The sequence below is a fragment of the Oncorhynchus keta genome, chromosome 26 (assembly GCF_023373465.1).
Source record: "Oncorhynchus keta strain PuntledgeMale-10-30-2019 chromosome 26, Oket_V2, whole genome shotgun sequence".
Classification (NCBI taxonomy): domain Eukaryota; kingdom Metazoa; phylum Chordata; class Actinopteri; order Salmoniformes; family Salmonidae; genus Oncorhynchus; species Oncorhynchus keta.
This window is the reverse complement of record NC_068446.1, coordinates 1,013,922-1,032,967: the sequence shown is the minus strand read 5'-3', so window position 1 is coordinate 1,032,967 and position 19,046 is coordinate 1,013,922. Positions and strand designations below refer to the sequence as shown.

Genomic DNA, 19,046 nt, shown 5'->3' with positions numbered 1-19,046 from the left:
AATATTACACCACAATATTTGCATGACGGTATTTGCTGTTTTTGAACAATAAATCTGAGTGGTTCATGACCCTAGGGTGGCAACACATCAATTATATGTGATTTCAATGGGTCTCCATTAATACTGTTCAATCAAACTCCAAATCAAAATGATTTTCAGCACTCTCATATATTTCTGCATTTCCTACACTTTAATTGTGATACGACCAAAACAATCTAGTTAATGGGTGAACTGTTGGAATTGTATAGAGTCTAATTCTAAAGTTGAAATACAGTGAGCAGCACCTATAATGCATTGCTGTTTGACACGACAACGCATGAATTAGCCAGTGAGGAATTATTGACAGGGTAGAAACCAAAGTGTTGGTCAGTGTTTCCAGGTGACCCTAATTAGATGTTACGTTACATGTTTTCTGACTTCATGTAGCTAGCCTCGTCCTACATCAGCACTGGTACCAGGCAGTGTTAGCTAACTGGCTATGTTGGCTCTGACTCTTAGTACAAGCTAGCTAGCCAGCTAACTAGCGATTAGCATAGTTGCATATCACATATCACATTTAACAAACCAAACATTAAAATATCATTATAGAAGGGAAAGTAAAAACTTAAACCGGTCCAGACATCAATATCGGTATATAGTAAAATATGGTATACCGACCAGCCCTACATAAATATGAGAGTGTTTGTCTGTTCCTGTGAATGTTGAATTATAAAGTAGAATGATTGTGTGTGTATGTCATGTATCAGTGTGTGTTTAGCTGTAAAGTTAAGTGTGTGTGTGCGTGTACCTGTGTGTGTTTGTTGAAGTGTTTGGAGGCCCAGTTCTCGATGTCGGTCTCCGAGGACGGCTTCCGCAGGGTGAATTCTGGGAAAACTCCACAGCTTGCGCTGGGCATCATGTTCCGAGCATTACGACTTGCCTCGAACTGAGCACAGGCTCCAAGATCCTCTGACTGAGAGAGAGAGAGCGAAAGAGAGAGAGAAATACTCCTCATTCAAACGCCTTCTTACCCTAGTACAAACATAAATAATTGAGAAAATTGACTACAAAGTATAAATAGGATAATATTGGTCGTAAAGGCAGTGTCGTCCAAAACAGAGATTTGTGAGACTTTTGTGTGACCAATGACAACGAAGGTTGGGTTTGTTTAAATCCTGCCCACATCTGGCACCACACAAATAATCATAAATTAGAATCAAATGAAATTAAATGTAATGTTATTTGTCACATGCTTCGTAAACAACAGGTGTAGACTAACAGTGAAATGCTTGATAAACAACAGGTGTAGACTAACAGTGAAATGCCTACTGACGGGGTCCTTTTCCAACATCGCAGTTTCAAAAAATATATATGTAAAAAAAGTAGAGAAATAAATACACCGTGAATAACAATAATGAGTAAGAATAACACGGCTGTATACAGGAAGTACCAGTACCAAGTCGATGAGGTACGAGGTAATTGAAGCAGCCTTCAGTAAGTATTCATACCCCGTGACTCAATTCCATATTTGTTGTGTTACAACCTGAATTCAAAATGGATTCAATAGATGTTTTCTCTTCACCCGCCTACACACAATACCCAATAATGACCAAGTGAAAACATGGTTTTAGACATTTTCCAAATGGATTGAAAATGAAACACATAAATATCTAATTTAACATAAGTATTCACACTCCACACTCCTCTTGGCAGCTATTACATACAGTCTTTCTGGGTTAGTCTCTCAGAGTGATTACAGCTGTAAGTCTTTCTGGGTTAGTCTCTCAGATCATTCCACACCTGGATTGTGCAACATTTGCATATTATTATTGTCAAAATTCTTCAAGCTCTGTCAAATTGGTTGTTGATAATTGCTGGACAACCATTTTCAATTCTTGTCATAGATTTCCAAGTAGATTTAAGTCAGAACTGTAACTCGGAAACTAAGGAACATTCACTGTCTTCTTGGTCAGCAACTCCAGTGTAGATTTGGCCTTGTGTTTTAGGTTATTGACCTGCTGAAAAGTGAATTCATCTCAGTTTCTGGTGGAAAGCAGACTGAACCAGGGTTTCCTCTAGGATTTGGCCTTGTGTTTTAGGTTGTTGACCTGCTGAAAGGTGAATTCATCTCCCAGTGTCTGGTGGAAAGCAGACTGAACCAGGGTTTCCTCTAGGATTTTGCCTTGTGTTTTAGGTTGTTGACCTGCTGAAAGGTGAATTCATCTCCCAGTGTCTGGTGAAAAGCAGACTGAACCAGGGTTTCCTCTAGGATTTGGCCTGTCCTTCACTCCATTCTGTTGATTTTTTATCCTGAAAAACTACACAGTCCTTAAAGATTACAAGCATACCCATAACATGATGCAGCCACCACTATTTGTGAAAATATGGAGAGTGGTACTCAGTAATGTGTTGTATTGGATTTGCCCCAAAACAAAACACTTTGTATAATTTGTTTTGCAGTATTACTTTAGTGCCTTGTTTAAAAAGATGCATGTTTTTAAATATTTTAATTCCGTACTGGCTTCCTTCTTTTCACTCTATCAATTAGGTTGGTATTGTGGAGTAACTACCATGTTGTTAATCCATCCTCAGTGTTCTCCTATCACAGCCATTAAACTCTGTCATTAGGTTGGTATTGTGGAGTAACTACCATGTTGTTCATCCATCCTCAGTTTCCTCCCATCACAGTCATTAAACTCTGTCATTAGGTTGGTATTGTGGAGTAACTACCATGTTGTTAATCCATCCTCAGTTTTTTCCTCTGCCATCACAGGTGATTAAACTCTGTCAGTTTCTTTCCTCCTCTGCAACTGAGTTGGTGTATTGTGGACTGGGTAACTATCCAAAGTGTAATGAATCCATCCTCAAAGGGATATTCAATGTCTCCCATCACAGCCATTATACTATGTCATTAGGTTGGTATTGTGGAGTAACTACCATGTTGTTAAAAAAAATCCATCACTATTTTCCTCCCATCACAGCCATTAAACTCTGTCATTAGGTTGGTATTGTGGAGTAACTACCATGTTGTTAATCCATCCTCAGTTTCCTCCCATCACAGCCATTATACTCTGTCATTAGGTTGGTATTGTGGAGTAACTACCATGTTGTTCATCCATCCTCAGTTTCCTCCCATCACAGCCATTAAACTCTGTCATTAGGTTGGTATTGTGGAGTAACTACCATGTTGTTAATCCATCCTCAGTTTCCTCCCATCACAGCCATTATACTCTGTCATTAGGTTGGTATTGTGGAGTAACTACCATGTTGTTCATCCATCCTCAGTTTCCTCCCATCACAGCCATTATACTCTGTCATTAGGTTGGTATTGTGGAGTAACTACCATGTTGTTCATCCATCCTCAGTTTCCTCCCATCACAGCCATTAAACTCTGTCATTAGGTTGGTATTGTGGAGTAACTGCATCCATCCTCAGTGTTCTCCTATCACAGCCATTAAACTCTGTCATTAGGTTAGTATTGTGGAGTAACTACCATGTTGTTCATCCATCCTCAGTGTTCTCCCATCACAGCCATTAAACTCTGTCATTAGGTTAGTATCTGTGGAGTAACTATTTTTCCATCTTGTTCATCCATCCTCAGTGTTCTCCCATCACAGCCATTAAACTCTGTCATTAGGTTGGTATTGTGGAGTAACTACCATATTGTTCATCCATCCTCAGTTTCCTCCCATCACAGCCATTAAATATATCATTATTGGTATTGTGGAGTATATATTGTTCATCCATCCTCTCTCTATATATATATTATTCCCATCACAGCCATTAAACTCTGTCATTAGGTTATATTGTGGAGTAACTACCATGTTGTTCATCCATCCTCTCTTTCCTCCCATCACAGCCATTAAACTCTGTCATTAGGTTGGTATTTTCCATCTAACTACCTCTATGTTGTTCATCCATCCTCAGTTTCCTCCCATCACAGTCATTAAACTCTGTCATTAGGTTGGTATTGTGGAGTAACTACCATGTTGTTCATCCATCCTCAGTTTTCTCCTTTTCTCCTTAAACTCTGCAACTGTTTGAAATATACCATTCATGGTGATGGTGAAATGTTGAAATCCCTGAGTAGTTTCTTTCCTCCTCTGCAACTGAGTTAGGAAGGACACATGTATCTTTGTAAGGACTGGGTGTATTGATGCATCATCCAAAGTGTAATGAATAACTTCACTATGCTCAAAGGGATATTCAATGTCTGTTTTGTTGTTATACCCATCTACCAATAGATGCCCTTTTTTTGCAAGGAATTGGGAAAACCTCCCTGGTCTTTGTGGTTGAATCTGTGTATGTGTGGGGTACAGAGAGGAGGTAGTCATTAAAAAATCTGGTTAAACACTATTATTGCACACAGAGTCCATCAACTTATTATGTAGCATATTAAGCAATTTCTTTTTACTCCTGAACTTATTTAGGCTTAAATACTTATTGACTTAAGGCATTTCAGCTTTTCGCTTTTAAATAGTTTGTAAATGTTTTGAAAAACACAATTCCACTTTGACATTATGGGGTGTTGTGTGTAGGCCAGTGACAAAAAAAAGCTCAATTTAATCCATTTTAAATTCCATCTGTAACACAACAACATGTGGAAAAAATCAACAAGGTGTGAATATGTTCTGAAGGCACTGTATCTACATATAGTAGGGGTGAAGTGATAGATAGTAGACAGTAGCAGTAGCGTATGTGCTGAGCTGGAAAGTGTGTGTGTGGCATCAGTATACACTATACATACATTGGTATGCGGACACCCCTTCAAATGAGTAGATTCAGCTATTTCAGCCCGTTGCTGACAGGTGTATAAAAGAGAGCACACATCCATGCATTCGTAATAGACAACCATTGGCAGTAGAACGGCCTTACTGAAGAGCTCAGTGACTTTCAAAGTGGCATCGTCATAGGATGCCACCTTCCCAACAAGTCAGTTCGTCAAATGTCTGTCCTGCTAGAGCTGCCCCAGTCAACTTTTTATTCATCTCTTTTTATCTATATTTACATCTCTCTCTCTCTATATATATATCTCTCTCTATATATATATATATATATATATATATATATATATATATATATATATATATATATATATATTCATCTCTATCTCTCTATATGTATATATTTTCCATCTCATCTCTCTCTCTATATATATATATTCATCTCTCTCTATATATATATATTCATCTCTCTCTCTATATCTATATATATATTTTCCATCTCTCTCTCTCTCTATATATATATATATTTCTCCATCTCACTCTCTCTATATATATATATTCATCTCTCTCTATTTTCCATCTCACTCTCTCTCTCTATATATATATATATTCATCTCTCTCTCTCTCTATATATATATATTTTCTTCATCTCTCTATCTCTCTCTATATATATATATATCTCTCTCTATATATATATATATATATTCATCTCTCTCTCTATCTATATATATATATTTTCCATCTCTCTCTCTCTCTATATATATATATTTTCATCTCTCTCTCTATCTATATATATATATTTTCCATCTCTCTCTCTCTATATATATATATATATATATATATCATCTCTCTCTCTATATATATATATATATTTTCCATCTCACTCTCTCTCTATATATATTCATCTCTATCTATATATATATACATATTTCATCTCTCTCTCTATATCTCATCTCTCTCTATATATATATATAATTCATTCTCTCTATATATCTATATTCATCTCTCTTCTATATATATATATTTTCATCTCTCTCTCTCTATATATATATATTCATCTATATATATATATATTCATCTCTGTCTCTCTATATATATATATATTCATCTCTCTCTCTATATATATATATATTCATCTCTCTATATATATATATATTCATTCCATCTCTCTCTCTATATATATATATATTCCATCATCTCTCTCTATATATATATATTTTTTTCCATATATATATCATCTCTCTCTATATATATATATATATATTCATCTCTCTCTCTCATCTCTCTCTCTATATATATATATATATTCATCTCTCTCTCTATATATATATATATTCATCATCTCATCTCTCTCTATATATATATATATATATATATATATATATCTCTCTATATATATATATATTCATCTCTCTCTCTATATATATATATATATTCATCTCTCTCTGATTGTGTATATTCATCTTATTGTATATATATTCATCTCTCTCTCTCTACAAAAATATATATTCAGTTTTATATCTATATATATATTCATCTCTGAAATATATATATATTCATCTCTCTCTCTATATATTCATCTCTCTCTCTCTATATATATATATATCTCATCATCTCTCTCTATATATATATATGTTCATCTCTCTCTCTCTATATATATATTCATCTCTCTCTCTATATATATATATTCATCTCTCTCTATATATATATATTCATCTCTCTCTCTATATATATATATTCATCTCTCTCTCTCTCCTGTCATCGCTCTCGCCCTTTTAACGTTTTTCTTTCTTTCCCCCTGTTCTGAGTTTGAGTGCTGCTATCCTGTGTTCAACGCAATTTCTTTCTTTGTAAGCACTTTCAGGCCTGCTATCTTCCACTAACCCCTGCGTCTCTCCCTCTCTCCAACTGCCTATTCCCCTCTCTACTCTCACCCCTCTCTACTCACCCTCTCCCTCTCTCCGATGGTTATGAGAGTAGCAGATTTCTCTTATGTGAGGGCAGTTTGCACCAAGATGCAAATAAGTTATTGTCATAAGGCAAAAAAAAGTGAGTGTGTGTGTTTGTGTGTGTGTGTGTTACAACAAGGGTGTGTGATGATAGATATGAGAGTGAGTGAGTGAGAGAGAGAGAGAGAGAGAGAGAGAGAGAGAGAGAGAGAGAGACAGAGAGAGAGAGAGAGAGAGAGAGAGAGAGAGAGAGAGAGAGAGAGAGAGAGAGAGAAAGAAAGAAAGGATAATTGAGAAAGAGGGATGACAGAGGGAGGGAGGGCTGAGAGAGAGAGAGAGAGAGAGAGAGAGAGAGAAAGAAATGATAATTGGAGGGATGAGAGAGGGAGGGAGAGCTGCATATGTGAAGCAGAATAAATCCTGGCTTGTAGTTCCCCACAGCCTCCCATCGCTCTCTCGCATGGCTCCGATCTCTCTTGACACCTTAAAGCAGACCTGCTGTCGCTCTGTCTCAGCAGCACAACGAAAAGGTGTTGGAGAATGTGGCATGGGTCTGTGTGTGTTTGTTTATGGCCTGGTGTGTCAATGTATTTATGTGCATGTGTTGGGCTGTGTGTGGTTGTTTATGGCCTGGTGTGTCAATGTATTTATGTGCATGTGTTGGGCTGTGTGTGGTTGTTTATGGCCTGGTGTGTATGTATTTATGTGCATGTGTTGGGCTGTGTGTGTTTGCCTGGTAGGTATGTGGTAGTAGCAGCAGTGTTGATATTACATAAATCCATCTGAGCTCTGGCTCAAATAATTGTCTGATTCTGCACATTATGAAACACTCATGGACCTACGGCCGCCAGGGCATGTCTCTGTTACAGAGAAGATGAGCTAGAGCAGTGAAGCCCCACACAGTCACATACACAAACCTACGGCAGCCAGGGCATGTCTCTGTTACAGAGAAGATGAGCTAGAGCAGTGAGGCCCCACACAGTCACATACACAAACCTACGGCAGCCAGGGCATGTCTCTGTTACAGAGAAGATGAGCTAGAGCAGTGAGGCCCCACACAGTCACATACACAAACCTACGGCCGCCAGGGCATGTCTCTGTTACAGAGAAGATGAGCTAGAGCAGTGAGGCCCCACACAGTCACATACACAAACCTACGGCAGCCAGGGCATGTCTCTGTTACAGAGAAGATGAGCTAGAGCAGTGAGGCCCCACACAGTCACATACACAAACCTACGGCAGCCAGGGCATGTCTCTGTTACAGAGAAGATGAGCTAGAGCAGTGAGGCCCCACACAGTCACATACACAAACCTACGGCAGCCAGGGCATGTCTCTGTTACAGAGAAGATGAGCTAGAGCAGTGAGGCCCCACACAGTCACATACACAAACCTACGGCAGCCAGGGCATGTCTCTGTTACAGAGAAGATGAGCTAGAGCAGTGAGGCCCCACACAGTCACATACACAAACCTACGGCCGCCAGGGCATGTCTCTGTTACAGAGAAGATGAGCTAGAGCAGTGAGGCCCCACACAGTCACATACACAAACCTACGGCCGCCAGGGCATGTCTCTGTTACAGAGAAGATGAGCTAGAGCAGTGAGGCCCCACACAGTCACATACACAAACCTACGGCAGCCAGGGCATGTCTCTGTTACAGAGAAGATGAGCTAGAGCAGTGAGGCCCCACACAGTCACATACACAAACCTACGGCCGCCAGGGCATGTCTCTGTTACAGAGAAGATGAGCTAGAGCAGTGAGGCCCCACACAGTCACATACACAAACCTACGGCGACATAGAATATAAATGCTAGAGTCGGCAGTGCAGTGATAGACTGTGTGTGTGTGTACTGCGTGTACCTGTGAGGGGTGTAAGAAGGGCTCAGGCGAGGCCAGGTTGGTCTGTACAGACAGGCTCTTCTCCAGTAGTGCCCGAGGGAAGCCTAGTCTGTCGAAGGTGTTGCGTCTCCAGTGGTAATGCCCGTGGTGCCCGTCGCTCTGTGCCAACGCCTCGTCCTCACTAAACGCCCTCACCACCGGGCCTGGCAGGGGGAGGGGCACCGCACCGTCGCTCTCGTACCCGTCTTTAGACACACCTCCCTGGGCACAGCCACCAGCCGATCCCCCTCCTCCCGGGGCTGAGTCCCAACTGCTCCTCTGCTTCATCACCTGCTGGGCCTCCCACGCCAGCCTGGCCTGGTTCATCACCGCCTCCGACAGCGTCCCCGACATTGGCCCTTCCTCCCGCTCCACCCCACCACCCCCTCCACAACTCCCCAGCTCCTGAGGCAGGGAGGGCTTCCGGGTCTTGCGTTTGCGGTTGCCACCGGGCGAGAAGCCCCCTCCTCCTGTAGACCCGGAGAGGGAGAGGGAGTGGTGCTGACTGGAGCTCCAGGACATGGAGTCCTCGTAGAGCAGCCTCTGTCCCCCGCCTTCGCCCCCCTCCCCACCCCCATAGTCCAGCAGCAGCCGGGGGTCCCGGATCAGACTCTGGCTGTGTTGGAGGGTGTAGGATCCCCCGTAGGAGCCCCCATAACCCCCCGTGGAGGAAGGGGTGGCCGTGGAGGTCCCGTAGCGAAGGAGGCGGTCGGACGTCTTAAAACGCGGGCTGGAGGAGGACTGTAGGCGGAGGAAGAAGAAGATGACTTTATTGTCCAATGTACACAAACGCTGATGCCAGCAACTCCCCAGTTACCATCACACTCCCAACCACACTTTTCCCTGTCAGACATGGGATTTGAACCAGCAACTCCCCAGTTACCATCACACTCCCAACCACACTTTTCCCTGTCAGACATGGGATTTGAACCAGCAACTCCCCAGTTACCATCACACTCCCAACCACACTTTTCCCTGTCAGACATGGGATTTGAACCAGCAACTCCCCAGTTACCATCACACTCCCAACCACACTTTTCCCTGTCAGACATGGGATTTGAACCAGCAACTCCCCAGTTACCATCACACTCCCAACCACACTTTTCCCTGTCAGACATGGGATTTGAACCAGCAACTCTCCAGTTACCATCACACTCCCAACCACACTTTTCCCTGTCAGACATGGGATTTGAACCAGCAACTCTCCAGTTACCATCACACTCCCAACCACACTTTTCCCTGTCAGACATGGGATTTGAACCAGCAACTCCCCAGTTACCATCACACTCCCAACCACACTTTTCCCTGTCAGACATGGGATTTGAACCAGCAACTCCCCAGTTACCATCACACTCCCAACCACACTTTTCCCTGTCAGACATGGGATTTGAACCAGCAACTCTCCAGTTACCATCACACTCCCAACCACACTTTTCCCTGTCAGACATGGGATTTGAACCAGCAACTCTCCAGTTACCATCACACTCCCAACCACACTTTTCCCTGTCAGACATGGGATTTGAACCAGCAACTCTCCAGTTACCATCACACTCCCAACCACACTTTTCCCTGTCAGACATGGGATTTGAACCAGCAACTCTCCAGTTACCATCACACTCCCAACCACACTTTTCCCTGTCAGACATGGGATTTGAACCAGCAACTCTCCAGTTACCATCACACTCCCAACCACACTTTTCCCTGTCAGACATGGGATTTGAACCAGCAACTCTCCAGTTACCATCACACTCCCAACCACACTTTTCCCTGTCAGACATGGGATTTGAACCAGCAACTCCCCAGTTACCATCACACTCCCAACCACACTTTTCCCTGTCAGACATGGGATTTGAACCAGCAACTCCCCAGTTACCATCACACTCCCAACCACACTTTTCCCTGTCAGACATGGGATTTGAACCAGCAACTCTCCAGTTACCATCACACTCCCAACCACACTTTTCCCTGTCAGACATGGGATTTGAACCAGCAACTCCCCAGTTACCATCACACTCCCAACCACACTTTTCCCTGTCAGACATGGGATTTGAACCAGCAACTCTCCAGTTACCATCACACTCCCAACCACACTTTTCCCTGTCAGACATGGGATTTGAACCAGCAACTCTCCAGTTACCATCACACTCCCAACCACACTTTTCCCTGTCAGACATGGGATTTGAACCAGCAACTCTGCAGTTACCATCACACTCCCAACCACACTTTTCCCTGTCAGACATGGGATTTGAACCAGCAACTCCCTAGTTACCATCACACTCCCAACCACACTTTTCCCTGTCAGACATGGGATTTGAACCAGCAACTCCCCAGTTAACATCACACTCCCAACCACACTTTTCCCTGTCAGACATGGGATTTGAACCAGCAACTCCCCAGTTACCATCACACTCCCAACCACACTTTTCCCTGTCAGACATGGGATTTGAACCAGCAACACTCCAGTTGCTTGTCCATCTCTCTAACCTTCGGACTACCTACCTGTTCCACATAGACCAGCTGTTTGACATACTCCTTCCCTGCAGGGCTGTACTCCAGACTCTGTGTCTTCTCTGGGCACTTCTGTCTGGTCAACACCAGCTGACCATAGGGGGAGTGGCTCTGTTTGGGCGAGAGATAGAGGGGCGTCCCCGAGGAGGGATTTCCCCGGGTGGGGGACTTCCCTGTGCCGTACAGCAAGGAGGAGGAGTCAGAGCCCAGGTGGCGCATCACATCTGTGGGAGGTTCCTCGTAGATGGGCGCGGGCTGGTACTATAATAATAATAATAACAATACATTTGTGTCCTACAGTCAAGGACAAGTTCAACTTATCTTAAAAAGTTCATTAACATAAAAGTGCAAGTGAAGTCAAATCTTATTGTATTTAAATTGTAGGACAAATGAATGAAAAGACCGTAGGAAACAGGACAGACACATACAGATACAGGGAAAAGACTGTAGGAAACAGGACAGACACATACAGATACAGGGAAAAGACCGTAGGAAACAGGACAGACATACAGATACAGGGAAAAGACCGTAGGAAACAGGACAGACACATACAGATACAGGGAAAAGACTGTAGGAAACAGGACAGACACATACAGATACAGGGAAAAGACTGTAGGAAACAGGACAGACACACAGACACAGGGAAAAGACCGTAGGAAACAGGACAGACATACAGATACAGGAAAAGACTGTAGGAAGACAGGACAGAAACAGGACACAGATACAGGGAAAAGACTGTAGGAAACAGGACAGACACACAGATACAGGAAAAGACCGTAGGAAACAGGACAGACACATACAGATACAGGGAAAAGACCGTAGGAAACAGGACAGACACACAGATACAGGGAAAAGACCGGAAACAGGACAGACATACAGATACAGGGAAAAGACAGGACAGACACATACAGATACAGGAAACAGGACAGACAGACATACAGATACAGGGAAAAGACCGTAGGAAACAGGACAGACACATACAGATACAGGGAAAAGACCGTAGGAAACAGGACAGACACATACAGATACAGGGAAAAACAGGACAGACATACAGATACAGGAAAAGACAGGAAACAGGACAGACATACAGATACAGGGAAAAGACCGTAGGAAACAGGACAGACATACAGATACAGGGAAAAGACTGTAGGAAACAGGACAGACATACAGATACAGGGAAAAGACTGTAGGAAACAGGACAGACACAGATACAGATACAGGGAAAAGACAGGACAGTAGGAAACAGGACAGACATACAGATACAGGGAAAAGACTGTAGGAAACAGGACAGACACATACAGATACAGGGAAAAGACCGTAGGAAACAGGACAGACACATACAGATACAGGGAAAAGACTGTGGAAAAACAGGACAGACACACAGATACAGGGAAAAGACCGTAGGAAACAGGACAGACATACAGATACAGGGAAAAGACTGTAGGAAACAGGACAGACACATACAGATACAGGGAAAAGACCGTAGGAAACAGGACAGACATACAGATACAGGGAAAAGAAAAGACAGACATACAGATAGGAAACAGGACAGACAGACACACAGATACAGGGAAAAGACCGTAGGAAACAGGACAGACATACAGATACAGGGAAAAGACTGTAGGAAACAGGACAGACACATACAGATACAGGGAAAAGACCGTAGGAAACAGGACAGACATACAGATACAGGGAAAAGACCGTAGGAAACAGGACAGACATACAGATACAGGGAAAAGACCGTAGGAAACAGGACAGACATACAGATACAGGGAAAAGACTGTAGGAAACAGGACAGACATACAGATACAGGGAAAAGACCGTAGGAAACAGGACAGACACATACAGATACAGGGAAAAGACTGTAGGAAACAGGACAGACACATACAGATACAGGGAAAAGACCGTAGGAAACAGGACAGACACATACAGATACAGGGAAAAGACTGTAGGAAACAGGACAGACACATACAGATACAGGGAAAAGACCGTAGGAAACAGGACAGACATACAGATACAGGGAAAAGACCGTAGGAAACAGGACAGACACACAGATACAGGGAAAAGACTGTAGGAAACAGGACAGACACATACAGATACAGGGAAAAGACCGTAGGAAACAGGACAGACATACAGATACAGGGAAAAGACTGTAGGAAACAGGACAGACATACAGATACAGGGAAAAGACTGTAGGAAACAGGACAGACACATACAGATACAGGGAAAAGACTGTAGGAAACAGGACAGACACACAGATACAGGGAAAAGACCGACATAGATACAGGGAAAAGACTGGAAACAGACAGACATACAGATACAGGGAAAAGACTGTAGGAAACAGGACAGACACACAGATACAGGGAAAAGACCGTAGGAAACAGGACAGACACATACAGATACAGGGAAAAGACTGTAGGAAACAGGACAGACACATACAGATACAGGGAAAAGACTGTAGGAAACAGGACAGACATACAGATACAGGGAAAAGACCGTAGGAAACAGGACAGACACATACAGATACAGGGAAAAGACTGTAGGAAACAGGACAGACACATACAGATACAGGGAAAAGACCTTAGGAAACAGGACAGACACATACAGATACAGGGAAAAGACCTTAGGAAACAGGACAGACACATACAGATACAGGGAAAAGACCGTAGGAAACAGGACAGACACATACAGATACAGGGAAAAGACTGTAGGAAACAGGACAGACATACAGATACAGGGAAAAGACTGTAGGAAACAGGACAGACATACAGATACAGGGAAAAGACCGTAGGAAACAGGACAGACACACAGATACAGGGAAAAGACCGTAGGAAACAGGACAGACATACAGATACAGGGAAAAGACTGTAGGAAACAGGACAGACATACAGATACAGGGAAAAGACTGTAGGAAACAGGACAGACACACAGATACAGGGAAAAGACCGTAGGAAACAGGACAGACATACAGATACAGGGAAAAGACTGTAGGAAACAGGACAGACACATACAGATACAGGGAAAAGACTGTAGGAAACAGGACAGACACACAGATACAGGGAAAAGACTGTAGGAAACAGGACAGACATACAGATACAGGGAAAAGACCGTAGGAAACAGGACAGACACAGATACAGGGAAAAGACAGATACAGGGGAAAAGACTGTAGGAAACAGGACAGACATACAGATAAAGGGAAAAGACAGACACACAGATACAGGGAAACAGGACAGACACACAGATACAGGGAAAAGACTGTAGGAAACAGGACAGACACATACAGATACAGGGAAAAGACTGTAGGAAACAGGACAGACATACAGATACAGGGAAAAGACTGTAGGAAACAGGACAGACACACAGATACAGGGAAAAGACCGTAGGAAACAGGACAGACATACAGATACAGGGAAAAGACTGTAGGAAACAGGACAGACACATACAGATACAGGGAAAAGACCAGGGAAAAGACTGTAGGAAACAGGACAGACATACAGATACAGGGAAAAGACCGTAGGAAACAGGACAGACACATACAGATACAGGGAAAAGACTGTAGGAAACAGGACAGACACATACAGATACAGGGAAAAGACTGTAGGAAACAGGACAGACATACAGATACAGGGAAAAGACTGTAGGAAACAGGACAGACATATACAAATGCAGGGAAAAAACAGGTAGAACACAGTCAAATCACATAAACTAGCTGAAAGGTGCGTTTGAAGGTGTTTTACGAATGTGTTTGTGTAACTGTGTTGCTGGAGCGTCCTACCTCCGAGGGGGGCTCCTCGTAGAGGGGGGGTTCATAGGCATAGCGGGGGGAAGAGGGTTGTGAGTCAGCCGACGAGCGCCGGTGGGTCCCTGTTCCTCCGCCCCCTAGCTCCGCCCGTTTTAGGAAGGGCGACTGGTGGCGGTCAACATAGAGGATGGGAGAGCCGTCAGGGGCACCATCAGGGGGGGCGGAGCCTCCAGAGGATCGGCGGGTACGGGAGGCTGTGCCAGTGCCGGGTGCAGGGACTGGGGGAGGGTGGGGGGTCGCAGGGGGAGTAACCATTCCCCTGGTGAGAGAGGAAGCTGGGTTCTCTGTCTGTCACCTTGATCAGCATCCTCTCCTTAGTACCTGTGTTCCACCTGAACGGAGAGGTCCTGAGAGAGGGAAGGGAGGGGGAGATTAAGTTCATTATTCCATCTGGCAACAGGGACAGAGCGACAAGGAGCTGGCAGGTGTGTTTCTGAAGTGACTGAGTGTCGTGTCCAAATGAAATCCTGACAAAGTTGTGCCGCAGACACCCCACACAGTGAGGCAGCATTTCAGCATTTCAACTTTCCCATAGACGAGTTAGTGATTGGAACAGAGACAGGAGACAGGAGTGAAACCCCCTAGCCTGGTCGCAGGTCTGCTTGTGCTCTCTTCCCCAACTCCTGTGGCGTGACAATGACCATGGGAGTTGGCAGGCCAGCACAAAAAGATCCGGGAACCAGGGTGTGACACTGCTGCTCTGTACAGGTGAACTGGTGTTGTAGCCAGTCACACAGGAGACATGACTGCGACATCTGGACCTGCTGCTCAGGGGACTGGTGTTGTAGCCAGTCAGACTGTAACATCTGGACCTGCTGTAGGCATTTCATTACACTTGTGTACTCCATGTACTGTATATATACACACATCACAGAACATAACTTATAACTTATAATAATATTAATATAACTACTTATCTGTCATGTTACGCAGACAATTAACTGAATGTTTCTTTAGTTGCATTGCCCAGAGCGACTCTCATTTAGAAAACAGCCTATTTGGCATTGAGGTGAGTCTTTAGTTGAATTGCCCTAGTCGTGTCAGTAACTTTAAAGAGTGACTCTCATTTAGAGAACAGCCTATTTGGCATTGAGGTGAGTCTTTAGTTGAATTGCCCTAGTCGTGTCAGTAACTTTAAAGAGCGACTCTCATTTAGAAAACAGCCTATTTGGCATTGACGTGAGTCTTTAGTTGAATTGCCCTAGTCGTGTCAGTAACTTTAAAGCCCTAGTGACTTTAAAGAGTGACTCTCTTTAAAAACAGCCTATTTGGCATTGATGTGAGTCTTTAGTTGAATTGCCCTATTTAACTTTAAAGAAATTTAGAAAACAGCCTATTTGGCATTGACGTGAGTCTTTAGTTGAATTGCTCTAGTCGTGTCGGTAACTTTAAAGAGCGACTCTCATTTAGAAAACAGCCTATTTGGCTGTGAGTCAGAAACATATATTCTACTGTCAAAATTGACTACAAAAGTGTAAACAGAATATTTTTGGTCGTAAAGTCAGTCTCATCCAACACTGAGTTTTGTGAGGCTTGTGGTCGTGACTGCATCACAACGTAAATGAAGATAGGGTTTATGTCATTCCTGCCCACATGCCCACAGCTGGCACAAGTAATCCTCAATTCGGAGTGCAGCTGCATGCGACCTGGTCCTATTGCATGTGATACATTTGTGGTTCACTTTGGAAATCAATATGGGGCTATTTAGGGACCATCGGTAAATGACACAATGTACATATGTTCAAATTCAAATATCTCAACATTTCAATCACTTAAAAACCTCAAACCAAATATAAATTGCAGAAATGCATAGACAAATATTGAAAGCATTTAATGAGAAAACGAAAAGGTGTGCAAATATTGTCTCATTTACATTGTGTAATTTATTGCAGGTCCCTAACTCGCCCAGTAGATAGACTATCTAAAATCAGGCCGCACACCAGCTGACTGAAGCTAATTGGCTAAATCATTTGACTGACTCTTCCCACCTGCGAACACACAAGACACCCACATCAAACCAAACCCCGAAACCAACTACACATTTGAATTCAGGAAGGCCGCTGAGCATTTATTAATGAACCAAACCCAAAACGAGGACAAATCAGGAAGTGCCCTTTACAACTAACTAATGGCATGTTGCACCATTCAGGTGAGCCAAGGAGGAGGACAGGTGAGCAACCGGGGGGCAAATGGTAAGCAACAGGATGGTTTAAGTGACCCAGACACACAGGCTCAAAACAAATTCCACTATATCCCCTCAACTGTTTTGGATTGCAAAACTAAAGACACACAAGAGAAGAGACAGATACAGAAACAGAGACAGAGACACCAGACTAGACACAGATACAGAGACACCAGACTAGACACAGAGACAGAGACACCAGACTAGACACAGAGACAGAGACACCAGACTAGACACAGAGACAGAGACACCAGACTAGACACAGATACAGAGACAGAGACACCAGACTAGACACAGAGACAGAGACACCAGACTAAGACACAGATACAGAGACAGAGACACCAGACTAGACACAGAGACAGAGACACCAGACTAGACACAGAGACAGAGACAGAGACACCAGACTAGACACAGAGACAGAGACACCAGACTAGACACAGATACAGAGACAGAGACACCAGACTAGACACAGAGACAGAGACACCAGACTAGACACAGATACAGTAGAGAGACAGAGACACCAGACTAGACACAGAGACAGAGACACCAGACTAGACACAGATACAGAGACAGAGACACCAGACTAGACACAGATACAGAGACAGAGACACCAGACTAGACACAGATACAGAGACAGAGACACCAGACTAGACACAGATACAGAGACACCAGACTAGACACAGAGACAGAGACACCAGACTAGACACAGATACAGAGACAGAGACACCAGACTAGACACAGAGACAGAGACACCAGACTAGACACAGATACAGAGACAGAGACACCAGACTAGACACAGAGACAGAGACACCAGACTAGACACAGAGACAGAGACAGAGACACCAGACTAGACACAGAGACAGAGACACCAGACTAGACACAGATACAGAGACAGAGACACCAGACTAGACACAGATACAGAGACAGAGACACCAGACTAGACACAGATACAGAGACAGAGACACCAGACTAGACACAGATACAGAGACACCAGACTAGACACAGAGACAGAGACACCAGACTAGACACAGATACAGAGACAGAGACACCAGACTAGACACAGAGACAGAGACACCAGACTAGACACAGATACAGAGACAGAGACACCAGACTAGACACAGAGACAGAGACACCAGACTAGACACAGAGACAGAGACAGAGACACCAGACTAGACACAGAGACAGAGACACCAGACTAGACACAGATACAGAGACAGAGACACCAGACTAGACACAGAGACAGAGACACCAGACTAGACACAGATACAGAGACAGAGACACCAGACTAGACACAGAGACAGAGACACCAGACTAGACACAGATACAGAAGAGACACCAGACTAGACACAGATACAGAGACAGAGACACCAGACTAGACACAGATACAGAGACAGAGACACCAGACTAGACACAGATACAGAGACAGAGACACCAGACTAGACACAGATACAGAGACAGAGACACCAGACTAGACACAGAGACAGAGACACCAGACTAGACACAGATACAGAGACAGAGACACCAGACTAGACACAGATACAGAGACAGAGACACCAGACTAGACACAGATACAGAGACAGAGACACCAGACTAGACACAGAGACAGAGACACCAGACTAGACACAGATACAGAGACAGAGACACCAGACTAGACACAGAGACAGAGACACCAGACTAGACACAGATACAGAACAGAGACACCAGACTAGACACAGAGACAGAGACACCAGACTAGACACAGATACAGAGACAGAGACACCAGACTAGACACAGAGACAGAGACACCAGACTAGACACAGATACAGAGACAGAGACACCAGACTAGACACAGATACAGAGACAGAGACACCAGACTAGACACAGATACAGAGACAGAGACACCAGACTAGACACAGATACAGAGACACCAGACTAGACACAGAGACAGAGACACCAGACTAGACACAGATACAGAGACAGAGACACCAGACTAGACACAGAGACAGAGACACCAGACTAGACACAGATACAGAACAGAGACACAT

At 43.7% G+C, this 19,046-nt stretch overlaps 1 protein-coding gene and 1 long non-coding RNA gene across 3 annotated transcripts in view; one reads left to right on the top strand and one right to left on the bottom strand.

Annotated features, from left to right (window-relative positions):
* LOC118358605 (rho GTPase-activating protein 39-like) overlaps positions 1 to 19,046 on the bottom strand; it is a 230,838-nt gene that overhangs the window by 36,083 nt on the left and 175,709 nt on the right. Inside the window, 5 exon segments of the mRNA XM_052481147.1 lie at positions 788 to 952; positions 8,513 to 9,271; positions 11,030 to 11,299; positions 14,814 to 15,061; positions 15,063 to 15,187. Of these exon segments, the coding sequence (XP_052337107.1) occupies positions 788 to 952; positions 8,513 to 9,271; positions 11,030 to 11,299; positions 14,814 to 15,061; positions 15,063 to 15,187 (1,567 nt within the window).
* LOC127911967 (uncharacterized) lies at positions 2,520 to 3,993 on the top strand. Of its 2 annotated transcripts, none has more exons than XR_008079883.1 (4): positions 2,520 to 2,687; positions 3,061 to 3,140; positions 3,301 to 3,380; positions 3,943 to 3,993. It is a non-coding gene; the product is annotated as an uncharacterized LOC127911967 (long non-coding RNA). The 2 variants fall into 2 exon arrangements; XR_008079884.1 differs by having other exon boundaries at positions 3,221 to 3,380.